This window comes from Ursus arctos, unplaced genomic scaffold (assembly GCF_023065955.2).
Source record: "Ursus arctos isolate Adak ecotype North America unplaced genomic scaffold, UrsArc2.0 scaffold_34, whole genome shotgun sequence".
NCBI classification, from domain to species: domain Eukaryota; kingdom Metazoa; phylum Chordata; class Mammalia; order Carnivora; family Ursidae; genus Ursus; species Ursus arctos.
In genome coordinates this window covers 23,258,442-23,274,351 of record NW_026623030.1, presented here as the reverse complement: position 1 = coordinate 23,274,351, position 15,910 = coordinate 23,258,442, and the positions used below count along the sequence as shown (strand labels likewise).

At 40.2% G+C, this 15,910-nt stretch overlaps 1 protein-coding gene across 1 annotated transcript in view; it reads left to right on the top strand.

The window, feature by feature from the left end:
• The first annotated feature begins 118 nt into the window (after positions 1 to 118).
• Positions 119 to 15,910, top strand: part of RAD9B (RAD9 checkpoint clamp component B) — a 36,229-nt gene continuing 20,437 nt past the window's right edge. The window contains exons 1-6 of the mRNA XM_026514864.4: positions 119 to 244; positions 2,346 to 2,416; positions 3,215 to 3,367; positions 4,459 to 4,573; positions 12,367 to 12,466; positions 15,706 to 15,812. Coding sequence (XP_026370649.1) covers positions 208 to 244; positions 2,346 to 2,416; positions 3,215 to 3,367; positions 4,459 to 4,573; positions 12,367 to 12,466; positions 15,706 to 15,812 — 583 coding nt within the window. The 5' untranslated portion in view covers positions 119 to 207. The remainder of the gene's footprint in view (positions 245 to 2,345; positions 2,417 to 3,214; positions 3,368 to 4,458; positions 4,574 to 12,366; positions 12,467 to 15,705; positions 15,813 to 15,910) is intronic.

The following is a 15,910-nucleotide window of genomic DNA, read 5'->3' as shown; positions in this document are numbered from 1 at the left end:
ATGACAGATGATGTCGGCAGGAGACGGCCTACGGAGGCCCGCAGAGGCCCTTCCCCGCCGTGAAACACAGCTGCACTTTGGGACATTGTGGCGTGGGGGCGGGAGGGGTAAGATCTCGAAGCTTCGAAAAGAGCGGGCGACATCCGGGCACCTGGGGCCGTCGAGCAGAGGCGCTCCTTGGAGCGCGGCTTGTTAGGGCTCGCGGCCATGCTGAAGTGCGGGATGAGCGGCAGTCAGGTGAAAGGTGGAGCGACTTTTCTTGCTTTCCTATGTAGAAAAGGGAAAGTTAGAGAGAGAGTAAGCTTCATGGGGGGCGATTTCCCCTTTGTCCTTTATGTTCAGGGGCTGGCGACACAAGGCCTGGCCACGAACAGCCGCCACCCACCCAGGCTCCTAGTAGCTTTCGAGGGGAGGAAGAGGGCCCATCTGCTTTTATTTATGCATAGTATTTATTGTCTTCAGTGTCCATGATATGGAACTAAACCATTGGAACAGAGATTGGGAATGCGGGCATCAAACTCGGAATAAGGACTGCGTGAGGAGGAGTTGGGGGAAAAATGATGCTTAGGCCGTTAAAGTATTTTAGTGCCATGAGGAAAGCATCAACCTGGTTTTTACCCCAGATTCTACCACTTTTTGATGTATGACCTGGGGCAAACCACTGAATCACTGTGGGGCTCAGTTTCCTCATCGGTAAAAGAAGAATAAGAGCATATTCGTCACAGGGCTTGTTGTAGGAATGAAACAGATGCAGGTAAAGAGCTCAATGATAGATGGGAATGTAGATGAATATGTTATAAATAGTACTTAAATGTAAGTTACTCCAGAAAATCTCTATTTAAGAGAAGAACGGTTTCCTACAGATTGTAACCTGGAAGTGATCCTAGAATGGCGTCTTGTGTCATGGTTAGCTTCCCCTGGGTTGAGGCCATCCATGGAACGGTAGTAATGAACAGGAAAGGGAAGCCCAAACTCCCAGCTGTTCCAGGTTCTTAGAGTTCTAGAAGTTCTCTTGCAGTTTATAGCTCAGTTCTCAATAAACAACTATTTGTATGATTGTTTTGCTTTTCCTCCTGTACTGTACGCCATGCGCTGTGAGGGCAGGAACCGTTCCTGTCCTGTTCATTGTTCTACCCCATCGGAGTGGGCTGTACTCGGAACATAGTGGGTGTTCCAAAACCATTCATTGGATGAGTGAAAGGTCTGCATCAGGCAACTCCAGGAAAAAGTGTTGAATGTGAAGTGGTAAAAAGGGAGAAATGCCTCTATCCTTTTTTTTTTTTTTAAAGATTTTATTTATTCTTTTGACAGAGATAGAGACAGCCAGCAAGAGAGGGAACACAAGCAGGGGGAGTGGGAGAGGAAGAAGCAGGCTCATAGCAGAAGAGCCTGATGTGGGGCTCGATCCCATAACACCAGGATCACGCCCTGAGCCAAAGGCATACGCTTAACCGCTGTGCCACCCAGGCGCCCCGCCTCTATCCTTTTTTATTACCCCCCTGGTCATCCCATCTCGGGTTCACGCTGGTACCCCCAATTCACAAACTTCTGATTCTTAAGCATTATTATAAGCTGATTTTATGTTCTGGAATTTTTTCTTCTTCTTTTTTTTCTACTGTTCTGAGGATTAATTTGGCCATCCATTTTATTTACTTATTTGAGAGAGAGAGTACGAGTCGGGGAAGGGAGAGAGAGAGAGAGGCAGAGGTCAGGCTGAACATGTAGCCCAATGTGGAGCTCACATAGTATTCTCTGCTGCATTTTGTACTTATTCATAATTCTTAAGAATATTAACAGTCTCATATCAGATTAGACAAATATGTCACCCAGCCTAGCCTCTCTTCCTTACAGGGCACTGAGTGTATTTGGTGGGAAGATCTCGCATCTTGCATGCTTCCCTCAAATATCAGAGATGCATCTTGAATGCCTCTAATTTCTCTCTCATGACTTGTTTTGAAGTTATTAAACCCCTTCAAATCCCTCCATGCTCTGTTTTCACTCTTGTTTTTTTGGGGGGGGAGGGGGCAGGTAATATATTTATTTAAACCAAGTCTAAAGATACAGTAGTATGGAAATTGACTTGCCACAGTAGCTCCATGCAAACATAAAGGAAGAGGGTGCATTTTATCATTTTGCACATTCTGTAAATTTATTGAGCTCTTACTATGTGCCTCTCATTTTGTCATGAGTACTATTATATATTTAAAGCAATTTTTAGCATTAGTGTATAAAACACTGTTCTTTATGCATTAAAACTTGAGTCCTGTGAATGCTGAAGTAGTCCTATGATTTGTATTTATTGTTTGAGGAAAGAATGTAAGCAGTACCTTTCTTTTTCTCTGTAGTATTTGGGAAAGCAATTCAAGCTCTATCACGAATCAGTGACGAGCTGTGGCTAGACCCATCTGAAAAAGGTGTAAGTAAGAAAATTAACCAATATACCATCGATTAAGGCAAAAGATGTTTAAACATCCCAGTCCAGATTGAATGTTAACTAGGAAACCCAGAAATTGTAATTATCCCTTTCACTGTTCATCTTTATTTTATATATGTGAATACATTGAGAGCATATTATAAAAATCATGCAGAAAAACACAAGAGATTTAAATTAGAAATTGTGAACTGGTGGTCAAGAGGCTAGGTATGGCTTGCAGAGGTATTTTCTGGGACCGAACTGTTCGTTTTTTTTTTTAATGAAATAATTTTCTAAACTTAAAAATTGGGAGAGTCTACACAAAGATGTGAGTTTCTTGCTTCTCTTAAAAACTTAGATGGTCTGACAGTTTGGGGCCAGCATTACCAGGTGGAAGTAGTTGGCTGGCACTGACCGACAGTTTCTCACTTTAGATGAGGCAAGAGATTGCCATTTTGCTGCCATCTTTTTACCCCCATTTACATTGCCTTCTGCCACTTCGTGCATTAAAGTTAAAGGCATTTGCAACTTTACAATTTCAGCATGCAAGATTTTAGAGTTAAACCTATATGTATTCATTACAGATGTGTATCCATTTATGTATATGTGTGCAAATTCAATATACAGTTTATGACGCAACCCATTTAATATCTATAATAATTAATATGTATAATGTCCATATAATGCAGTTACCATCCCATAGCCTTATTTGAACTAATTGCAGTGTTAAATATAATAGAATTTTTTGAATTAATCGTTTAGAGAAAGTTGATTTTTTCCTTAATACCTCTTATTTTTCAGCTTGCTTTAAGATCTGTGAATTCTTGTCGGTCAGCATATGGATATGTCCTCTTCTCTCCTGTGTTTTTTCAACATTATCAGTGGTCAACTTCAGTGAAAGTAAATGAGAATGATTCGACAACATCAAATTTAAATTGCAAATTGGGAATGAAGGTAAATATAAGTGGCCCTGGTTTTCTCTTGTATTGTAGAAATATTTATTACATAGAACATGACATCTATTCTGCATTTAATACATGGTTTAAAAGGCATGCAGAACATCCCCATGTTTATAGCAGCAGTGTCCACAATAGCTGAACTATGGAAAGAGCCCAGATGTCCACTGACAGATGAATGGGTAAAGAAGATGTGATGTATATATACAATGGAATATTACTCAGCCGTCAAAAATGAAATCTTTTTGCAATGACATGGATGGAACTAGAAGGTATTATGCTACATGAAATAAGTCAGAGAAAGACAATTATCATTTGATTTCACTCATATGTGGAATTTAAATTCTTAAATTGTTAAGAACTTAACAAAAGAGGATCACAGGGGAAGGGAGGGAAAAATAAAAGAAGATGAAACAGAGAGGGAGACAAACCATAAGGGACTCTTTTTTTTAAGATTTTATTTATTTGAGAGAGAGAGAGAGAGCACAAGTGGGGTAAGGGGCAGAGGGAGAAGCAGACTTACCGCTGAGCGGGGAGCCCAACATGGGGCTCTATCCCAGGACTCCGGGATCATGACCTGAGCCGAAGGCAGACACTCAACCGACTGAGCCACCTAGGCACCCCAGGAGACTCTTAATATAGGAAACAAACTGAAGGTTGCTGGAGGGGAGGTGGCTGGGGGGATGGGGTAACTGGGTGATGGACATTAAGGAGGTCACTTGATGTAATGAGCACTGAGTGTTATATGCAACTGATGAATCACTAAACTCTATCTCTGAGACTAATATTACACTACATGTTAATTAATTGAATTTAAATTTTAAAAAGAGAAAAAAAGTGTTAAAAGGAGGGGAAAATACATTTTCAACCCAGAAAAAAAATGAATATTGGCTATTTTATTTTTAAGGTTGACATTACATAGTTACATAGCTCAAAACAGAAATAAAAATTTAAAAATACTTTTAAAAAAGGCATGCAAGCCAAATCTATTCATTTGTGAATATACATACTCTTCTTTTGTTAGTTCATTTAAACTAATCAAACAACCATATTAAGTATGTGCTATTTGATAATGTATTTGTGTTACAGTCAATTCTGCCCATCTTTAGATGTCTGAGTTCCCTCGAAAGAAATGTAGAGAAGTGCAAAATATTCACCAGATCTGATCAGTGCAAAGTTGTCATTCAGTTCTTCTGCAGACATGGTACGTATCATTAAAACTAGTTTAAAGTATTGTGTGTTTTTTTGTTAATATTTTTTATGTTTAGAATATTCAAACTGCATATTAAGACTTCTCATTGCATTACTGCTTAGAATTTGGTTTTATGGTAGAGCTGTTGTAAGTACTTGAAAAGTATTATCTTGTCTCTGTAGAAGTATTATGAAGTGATTGGTATTAAATTTTTCCTTTTTCAACTTGTCAGCAGCACAAGCTTTGCTTGCATACAAACCATTTTTTTTAAATGTCCACTTGAAGTCAAACAATAGGTGGTTCTAAAATTAACTGTCTGCCTGATGATATTCTGTAAGAGTGCCTTGGTAACAGTGTTCTTTGGTAAGAACAGAAAGGAATAATGCCAACCTGTATTGAAAGTCCTCTGGGTGGCAGATAGTACTGTATCTGGGACCGAAAGAAGTGTGGTAATGGGCCCAAGGTCACAAAACCAGTAAGTCGCAGAGCCTGGCTTTGAGTCAAGCCTCACAGTAGTAGGAGCTGAAACCATACATTCTCTCTGTCACACCAAGCTATAAAACAGATTTCCTGCCTCACAGCCTTGCATGGTAGATATTCAAATGTTTTACTCACAGGACATTTACATGCTTAAGTATGTCTAACACAGTGATTCAGAGCATGGATTGTGGAGGCCACAAGGTCTGGGACGGAATCCTGCTCTGCACTTTCCTTGCTGATACTTTGGGCAAATTATTTTACATCTGTGTGCCTCATTTGCCCCAAATATAAAATGGGGATCATGTTAGTCCTAGCATTCTTGGGTTTTTGTGAGGCTTCAATGAGTTATAGGAAGTTATGGTTCTACAGTGTTTAAAAGAATGCCTGGTACATTCTCTAAGTGTTAGCTCTAGTTATAATTTTTATGATTGCTGCTATTTTATTTGAAGTTAGCAGGTAGAATTGCATGCTTTAAAAAACTCATGCTTGTGATATTAGTCCAAATCTTGTTTTGTAGTGGAATGGTCTTCTGGAAGGTTATGATAGTATTACAATTATCTTATATCTGTTACTTTGCCTGAGATTTATCTTAATATCTTAAACTCATATTCGTGTTATATTTTTAAATTTTTTCCCTGCAAAATATCCATGATTTAACATGATTTTCCCCATTCTTTGAATTTCAGTTCACATAATAGCAGAATCACGTAAAGAGCATGATTAAAAGCACAGCAGGCCTTGACATCACAGACTTGGGTGTGGATTCTTCTATACTTCTTATTAGCTTTGTGAAAGTACTTAAGCTTTGTCAATGCAAATTGAACAAACTTTTTAGAATCTTAGAAAGTAAGAAAGAGAGTTTTATTCGAGCCCAAGTTAGGACAACTGCCCAGGAAACACACTTTTCCCAGGGAAGAAAGTGCTCCAGAGAATGAACAGTTTTTGCAGGGTTATATACATTTTTACATCATGTAAAAGCTGAAAAGATTATAGATTAGCATGTAGGCAGGCATCATGAGTTTCATTGTGAAGGAATGCAGGGAGCAGGAGCATTGATTGAGATGCCTCAAGGACAAGATGGTTTTCCTTTATGCTACTCATTCACAAAGCAGATGTACATTGCATGTGTGGCAGGCCAAAAATCAGGCTTTTGGTCTGAACAAAGTTTACGTACATCATGTGAACTTAGAAAGAAATCTAAGATGGCCTACCTTGTATATCAGGCCTTTAGAGTTTTTCTCTCGTCAGTTCTCTGAACTGTCATTTTCTTTTCCGTAAATAGGGATAATCTTACCTACCCTCACATTCCAGAGTTGTGAGTGTGAAGCAGGATCACCAGTGTGAAGCATATAGTGTGGTGTCTGACGTAGTCGATGATTGCTATTATTACAATTGCCCTCATCCCTTATTTCCAGCTGGACTTTAAACAACCAACTTTTCAGTTTCTTTTTTAAAAAAATTTAATTATTTGACAGAGAGAGAGAGCACAAGTAGGGGGAGCCGCAGGCAGAGGGAGAGGGAGAAGCAGGCTCCTCGCTGAGCAGAGAGCCTGATGTGGGGCTCAATCCCAGGACCCTGGGATCATGACCCGAGCCGAAGGCAGCTGCTTAACCAACTCAGCCACCCAGGCGCCCCTTCAGTTTCTTAAAAGTCTCTCAAGTAGTTTGATTAGAGTAATGTTTAATACATATTTGTTATTGGTTGATTTTTAATAGCTTTTGTAGGAAAGCTGTATGAGTTAGGATGCTTTAAGTTGCAAGTAATAGAAAAAAGCCTTTAATAATAAGGAGGAATATTGGCTCTTGTAAACGAAAAGTTCAAAATTAGGTCATAGGCGTGGTTTGGTCCAGGCTGCAGCAGCTGCTGCTTCTTTTCCTCCTTCCTTTTCTTTTCTTTTTTTAAAATATCTTATTTATTTGAGAGAGAGAGAGAGAGAGAACACAAGTAGGCAGAGGGGCAGAGGGAGAAGCAGACTCCCCACTGAGTGGGGAGCCTGATACGGGACTCAATCCCAGGACCCTGGGATCATGACCTGAGCCAAAGGGAGATGCTTAACTGACTGAGCCACTGAGGCGCCCCTTTCCTTTTCTTTTTTAAATTCACTCAGCTCTACTTTCCTCCATGTGATTTATCCTAAGGCCAGCTTCTCTTACAAATTTTCAATGACCAGGTGGCTTGCAGCAGCAGCCAGGGCTACATGTTTCCTCTTTCACATCAGTGGGAGTGAAAGCCTTACCTCACGTATCCAGTGAACAAAAGTGCTTGACTTTGCTCTAACTGGACCAACGTAAATTAATCCTAGTGGCCAGGGCATTCCCATCTATAAGTGCCATATCTGGTCCAAATTTAATTGCAGGGGGGATAAGATTACACCAATTGATTTGTACCAGTGAGGGCCTATCAGTGATGCAGGAAGTAGAGTCAGTCTCCCCCATCCCTCGAAACTCATGGCTGTGAAATGGGGAAGGGCCAGCTCAGGAAGGAAGGGGACTGGAGGACATGGATGCTACTATGTAATTGGAGTAGTTATAGTTTCCAAAACTGTATGCACACAGAAAATTATGCTTGCAATTTTATATCTATAATCCGGTGGGGAAACACTGTTCAAATTTAGTTGAGAAAAAATGACCTGGGTGGAGATAGCCCATAAGCTTCTAGAAATACATGTTGGGATTTGGGAAGGAATTAAGGACAGTGATGTAAATTTGGCTCTCTTCACTGATAGCAAACAATCGAAAAACATGAGCTACTAAAAAAGACTAACTTCTCTAAATCTAACCATGAAAAGTTTCCAGAAAGTGATTTCTTTAATTATTTAGCATCTGCTAATAGGAAACAAGGATTTGTATCATCGAGAACCAAGATTTATCTGAAATATTTATCTTATTAATAATTCCACCAATTCTCCATACTTTCTTTGCAGCGGCCCTAGAGTTGCTAAAAATGAGTCCCTGAATTCCTGAGGAACACTCTCTGATATACATCACATGCTAATGTATTCTGTCCTGGCTCAAGGAGACAGGACTCCAGCAGAGAAGGGTTTCCATAAGAGAAGAGGAGTGCACTGGGATACCGAGTGAAAATAAAACTTTGATACATACTCGTGTATTAATGAAGTGATGTCAAGAAATGCTGGCCTCCCACTTCAAGTTTTGAGTTTTTGTCAAAGGGCGTTCTACAGATGTGCTAATGACTTTAAACTCAATTAACAGTGAGCGTATAGTTATCGGGTCTTATTTGAATAACTTAAAAGATTTTTGAAGTATCACTCACCTCTGAAATTCTAAACTTTACAAATGTAACATCTCCAAACTAATGGTTGTTCCTTAGCTGTACCCCTTCAGGTTTGAAAGAGTTCTCTGGACCCACTGAGGGGAGTTCCAAATTGAGCTTATGAAATGGCAAGTAGAATTCTCTCCTAGCATCAGGAATCCCATGGCCAGGAGCAGATCTTATGAAACACTACTACTCAGAATGATCCTTGTCCTGGCTGCTGGGCCCCACACTGTGGTTACCAGTCTGTGAGACAATAAGGAGCTTATGCCAGAATTTAAGTCAAACATATGACTAAGCATTTGCTTTAGTTCAGCTGTTGTTGTTGTCTTTATCTTTTTTTTTTATTTTTATTTTTTTATTTTTTATTTTTTTTAAAGATTTTATTTATTTATTTGACAGAGATAGAGACAGCCAGCGAGAGAGGGAACACAAGCAGGGGGAGTGGGAGAGGAAGAAGCAGGCTCATAGCAGAGGAGCCTGATGTGGGGCTCGATCCCATAACGCCAGGATCACGCCCTGAGCCGAAGGCAGACGCCTAACCGCTATGCCACCCAGGCGCCCCTATCTTTTTTTTTTAAAGATTTTATTTATTTATTTGACAGAGAGAGACAGCTAGCGAGAGAGGGAACACAAGCAGGGGGAGTGGAGAGGAAGAAGCAGGCTCCTAGCAGAGGAGGGAGCCCGATGCCAGACTCGATCCCAGGACCCTGGGATCACGCCCTGAGCCGAAGGCAGATGCTTAGTGACTGAGCCACCCAGGTGCCCCTTTATTTTTCTTCTTAAGTAGGCTCCACTCCTAGCGTGGAGCCCAGGGCGGGGTTTGAACTCACAACCTTGAGATCAAGATGGGAGCTGAGATCTAGTTGGATGCTTAACCGACTGAGCCACCGAAAAGCCCCAGTTGTTAATAGTAAGATTTTCTCAATGAAGGAAGTCCATTTTAATGCAAAACTCCTTATCTCATTACAGTCCATTACTTTGTGCAGCACAAGATAAAGTTAATAAATGACCCAGGGAGAAAACAGGACTTCTAAATGTTTATCCCATTTGTATCCTATCAAGGAAAATTGTTATTAAACCAGAAGACTAGAAAAACCGCAGTGAAGAGGTACATGCTTGAAATAAAGTACAGTGGGGGGCACCTGGGTGGCTCAGTCGGTTAAGTGTCTGACCGTTGATCTGAGCTCAGGTCTTGATCTCAGGATTGTGAGTTTAAGCCTCATGTGAGCTCCATGCCCAGCGTGGAGCCTACCTAAAAAGATAAAATAACAAGGGTACAGTGGATGCTGTTTGGGTCAGAGATTCAAAGGAGAGAAAGGTGAAGAGGAAAGGCTTTGTGGTAAGTGGCTAGGTGAGTAACTAGGTGAGTTTCCAGTAGGTGGAAATGGGAAGGCATTCTGTGAGGAGGGAGCAGGAGGGAACAGTGTGAGCAAAGGTATAGGTTGAAAGTTTAGCACTTGTAGATAAGGAAAAAGGAGAAGGAAGCAAGTGGCAAGAAAAGGAGCATCAGGAATGACAAAGAAATTAGACATTTCTCTGCTTGGATGTCTTTGGCAATGCCAGTATTTACTTGAGTGAAATATTTAGAGGTATGTTCTAGAGGTACGATCGTGCTGTATATGCCAAGGCTGTTTCTGAAGAATACGTAAGAAACTGGTAAAAGCGGTTCCCTCTGTGGAGGGTATGGGGGTGGCAGGAGCCAGGGGTTGGGGTTGACTTACTTTTCACTGTCTATTTTTTGGTATCTTTTGAACTTTAGACCATAAGCGTCTAATACCTGTTGCTCCAAAAGCAACTTGGAAATAGTGTTTAAAATAGGGTAAATTATGCCAACTTTTGAGCTTTGTGTCTTCCTGAAATAGACATCACAGTAATTCCTCGCAGTGCCATGCTCTTTGTAGTACATCTAAGATGTATGGATGAATGCAAAGATGAAATAGGTTGAATATGTCACTCCAGTGCTCAAAATTCTCTCAGCGCCTCCCCCCAAACCCTCCCCCATTTACCCAGGGTGAAAGCCAGAGATCTTACAATGGCCAGTAAGGTGCTACGTGGGTTGGAAGCCCTCTGCCTAGCAAGCTCCTTCTCCAGCTAGCATGTTGTTTGCTCTTTCTCCTCCTCCAAGTCTTTACTCAGATGGCTTCGTTTCCTATGAGCTCTTCCTTGACTTCCCTATTTAAAATTGCTATCTACCATGACTGGCACCCCCTAATGCCCTTTCTGCTTTGCCTTTTTCCTGTGGCCCTTACCACGATGTGACCTATCAATTATTTTACTTATTTATTTTATTATTGTCTGTCTCCCCTCCCTAGAAGGTAAGCTCTGTGAGGATAGAGATTTTCGTCTAATTTGTGCTTTGCTAATCTCTAGCTCCTTAAATTGTTCCTGTGTAGTAGATTACCAAAAAAGTGCTCACAACTTATTTGCTGCTCCCCACCCTTCGAAAGCTGGAGTCTGTTTCACCAGCTGGAATCTTGGCTAGCCTTGGGCTTGCTTTATCAATTAAATAGAAGTGATATTGTGTGAGTTCCAAGCCCAGGCCTTAAGAGGCCTGGGAGCTTCCTCTGTTAAAGCAGGAACCTTTCCCTCTGAATGAGAGCAAGTGCTGCAAGGTAGACTTTGGAGGATTAAGACCATGTGGTGGGAGGCCTCAGCCATCCCAGCAGTCTCAGCTGTGCCAGTTGTCCCACGGAGGCCCTAGACGTGAAAGTGAAGCCATCCAACATGTCCAGCCACAGCTAAGCCAGCTTAAACCAGAACTACTCAGCTGAATTGTGAGAAATAACAAATGTTTGTTATTTTGAGCCACTGAGGTTTGAAGTGGCTTGTTTTCCAGCAAAAGCTAACTAATGCAGCTTTGTGCATAGTAGGTGGTCAGTAAATACTTATGAAATTAATAAATGTTGCCATTACTAATTTTGTATAAAAAAAATCCAGCGGCACCTGGGTGGCTCAGTTGGTTAGGTGTCTGACTCTTGATTTCAGCTCAGGTCATGATCTTGGGGTCGTGGAATCGCTCCTTGTGTCGGGCTCATGCACTGGGCATGGAGCCTGCTTGGGATTCTCTCTCTTCTTCTCCCCCTCCTCCCCAAAAGAAAAAAAATCCAAGTTAGATGAGAAATGTTGTTTCTAGTGACTCCTTTTTTTTTTTTTTAAAGATTTTATTTATTTATTTGACAGAGATAGAGATAGCCAGTGAGAGAGGGAACACAAGCAGGGGGAGTGGGAGAGGAAGAAGCAGGCTCCCAGCAGAAGAGCCTGATGTGGGGCTCGATCCCAGAACGCCGGGATCATGCCCTGAGCCGAAGGCAGACGCTTAACGACTGAGCCACCCAGGCGCCCCAATAATCTAGTGACTCCTTTTGATTCTCACCACAACATTATTATGCTGTGGGAAGTTATAGTCCACTTGGATTTTATTACATGGGCTCTATGTTCAAACTTAGATTCAAATTCTACCTATACTTGTTAAAATAGCATCACCTTGAAAAGTCACCGAGCTACAGGTTCCTGTTCTGAGACTAAGTGCCTACCTCATAGGGATATTGTGAAGATCATAGGTAATGTATGTAAAATGTGCACTATAGTTGCTGGCACATAGAGCCATAGCAGTTATGGCTACACACCCTTCCCCTCTTCTTCCTCTCAGAGAAAAAGAATTTACAGGCCAGATGTTCATATCTGACGTCCAAAATTCCCAGAAATCCAGAAATATCATACTTGTGAAAGGTAGTGAGAGGGAATGATGGGTACATGAACTATAGTGGGCAATCACTATTTTACACACAATTTAAGAAATAACCTGCATTTCAAAAGAACTTGGGAGCTGTACTGCCTGATTGGTCCGAGGATACGGCATGTTGCATGGAGTCCACTAGGAGGCGATAAACACATTTCATAAAGGAGTAGTGCTCCTTCAAGCTACATGCACCTGCCAGATAGGAAATGTTTCTTTAATTTTATTATTTTAACGTGGCTGTGAAACTTAGACTTTTTAAATAGTTCATGTTGCAATAAAATTATTAACAGATTGCTTTATTCTTTTTAAGGTATTAGAAGAACTCATAATGTGTGTTTTCAAGAAAGTCAGCCCTTGCAAGTTATTTTTGAAAAGAATATGTGTTCTAATACACTAATTATTCAGCCAAGGTAATGAGTTCGCTGGTGTTTATTTTTCTTTTTCTGAATATAATGTGGGCACAGAGTAAAGAATTAATGCCCTTAATTAAAATTTGAAACCAGTTACATTTTTTTAAAAAGCTAACATTTGACTTGGAGAAATCCCCTTACAAGGTCAAGAGGAAACCATGAGAAAGATAATAGTAGATAATAAAATTGCTTAATGGTGGCAATAATAATTTAGTGGCAAGAAAGTTCTGGAAATATCCCATTAGTGGCTTTTTTTTTTTTAAAGATTTTATTTATTTATTTGACAGAGAGAGAGAGAGACAGCCAGCGAGAGAGGGAACACAGGCAGGGGGAGTGGGAGAGGAAGAAGCAGGCTCCCAGTGGAGGAGCCTGATGTGGGGCTCGATCCCAGGACCCTGGGATCACATCCTGAGTCAAAGGCAGACACTTAACAACTGAGCCACCCAGGCGCCCTATCCATTAGTGGCTTTCTATATCAAGTGATATCAAGAGAAAAATATATCACTTAATAATACTTTGCATTTATATATTGCCTTCTGTCTGAGTCTTAAAACACACAAGGAAACATTAACATTTTTTATGTAAACTGATTTTATCCCAAGTGCTTGCATTTTTTCTTTAGAGAATGAGTTAGATGCATTTGTCAGTAAAAGTGCACCCAATTTTTTGGTTAAGCTGTAGCACTAAACATTAAACATTAATTACTTTGTGAGCCAAAAGATATTTTATCCTTATTGTTTTTTAAATTATGCAAGCAATACACATTCCTTGTAATACATCTATAATTTATAGAGGAGTGCAAAGATAAAAAATGAAAAGTTTTTCTCCTCTACCTGTCCCTCTATCCCACTTGGCAGAGATAACATCAATCAACAATTCGGTGTATATCCTTGTAGATCTTCTTCTCTATATAGCCAATCTCTCTGTAACTCACCCTCTCCCTATAGCTATGGATACTTTCTTTCTCTCTCTTCCTTCTTCCCCCCTCTCACATTTATATTACTTACTAGACACATACTTATAAATATTTTTTTCAAAGAAAATGTCCTACAATTATTGTTTGGCAACTTGCCTTTTAAAGTTTCTGTGTCAGTTCACTTAAATCAATCTTACTGTTTTTAATGATTACATAATTTTTCACTGTATGATTGAACCATAATTTAGTTACCCATTATCCTATTAGTGAAAAAGTAGGTTGTTTCCAGCTTTTTGCCATACTCAAAAATTGTATTGGTTGCCTATTTCTGTGGAACAAACTCAGAGCTTTAAGAAACCAGACACTGATTACTTCATAGTTATAAGTGTGGCTTACCTGGGTGCATCTGGCTCAAGGTGTCTCATGAAGTTGGAGTCAAGCTGTCAGCCAGGGCTGCAGTCGCATCTGAAGGCTGGACTTGGGGGGGATTCACTCCCAAGCTCACGGACATGGCTGTGGGGAGGACTCAGAAGATCGACTTCCAAACTCACTCGTCTGGTTGCTGGTAGGCCTCAGTTCCTCACCACACAGGCCTCTCTGTGGACTATCTGATTGTCCTCACAACATGGCCACTGGTAATCAGAAAGAGAGAGAGTTGATTGAGATGACTGATTGAGAGCGAGAATTCACAAACGGAAGCCAAAGTATTTTTATAACCTAATCTCAGACTCACATTTCATCACTTCTGCCATTTTCTTTGTTAGAAGTGACTGTAAATTAAGCCCACACTCAGGGTCAGGGGATTATATGAGGGCATGAATACCAGGAAGTAGGGGTAGATGGTGGTCGTCTTATAGGCTGCTTAACACAGACAGAGTCCTAGAAATGAAATTGCTGGGTCAAAGGCTCACCAAATTTTAAATTTGCATGCATATACTGACTATCAGATTGCTGTCTTAAACAGTGTGGCAATTTATATTCCCACCAGAAGTGTAGGGGAATTCTTTCAAGTAACAGATATGATCAATCTTTAAAAATTTTGCCAACCGGATAGGTAGAAAATTGTATTATTAGATGTTCTTTTTTGTTGTGTCGATTGCTTGGGAGTTTGGACATCTTTTCATATATTTATTAGCAGTTGTATTTTTCTTTCTTTTTGAATTGCACGTTTATGTTGTCATTTTTTTAAAAAAAGATTTCATTTATTTACCTGACAGAGAGAGAGACAGCCAGCGAGAGAGGGAACACAAGCAGGGGAAGTGGGAGAGGAAGAAGCAGGCTCCCAGCGGAGAAGCCTGATGTGGGGCTCAATCCCAGAACACTGGGATCACGCCCTGAGCCGAAGGCAGACGCTTAAGGACTGTGCCACCCAGGCGCCCCTATGTTGTCATTTTTTTGTATTGAGTTATTTGATATCTTATAGAACACCTCCCTTGTAACACTGGAGAATTTCCTAGATGAATTTGGAAGGGGTTCCTCACATTTTGGCATCAAGAAACACTGCTGAGCTAACATCTAACATTGGGTTAACATCAACATTACATACATTCTAAGAATCTCATTTCTATCTGACAGCACCTTGATTTCAAAAGCAGTCAGATCTTGTAATCCAATAATAAAAAAATAATTAAAAATGGGCAAAGGATTTGAATAGATATTTTGCCAAAGAAGATATACAAATGGTTGAAAAGCACATGAAAAGGTCCTCAACATCATTAGTAGTTAGGGAAATACAAATTAAAAAACTTTAAATCTGTGAATTATACAGTATGTGAATTCTGTATCAATAAAGCTATTTTTAAAAAGGGATCCCAGGATAAAAGGGCATTTGGGTTGTCAAGACAACCTTGAAAGTAATAGGTAATAATCTAGGACAAGTAACAAAGGGAAAGAGAATATAAGTAGCAGTCTCCTCGTAAACCTCTACGACTCACCCAGATCTCCAGCATAGTTCTGCCAGGTTCTATCTGAATAGCTATGTTTTCTAGTACCTCCCTGAGGAGTATGATTGCAGGCCATTAAAAACATATATTGGGTATATAAAACTATAGAATTAAAGACATTTCTTCCAGTGTCTCATTTATTCTGCCCCTTTCACATGTCTTACTAAGAATATATTTTACTCTTCTCTTGGCCTAACAATGAATTTTAAAATATACTAAGAATATTCAGCTCACATAGAAAAAAGAAGATAGGTTTTTTGGTAAGTTTTTAAAAATCTAGGCTGACTGTTTATTTCCAGATTAAAGATTTGAGTCCCATTTAATAAGATTCTTTCTTCTTCTTTTTCATGTAACATAATACTTTTTATCACATTTTGTAGAGTGCTTGCTGAGGCAGTAGTTCTTTTTACATCAAGTCAGGAAGAAGTTACTCTTGCTGTTACCCCACTCAGTGTTTGCCTGAAGAGTTCCAGTGACGAACCAATGGGTAAGGACCACATCTGTCGTGGTGGTTGGATGGAATGTCACTTCCTGGGTTTCTTGATGACCGACCATACAGTAAACATTGGTGGCATAACATTTATT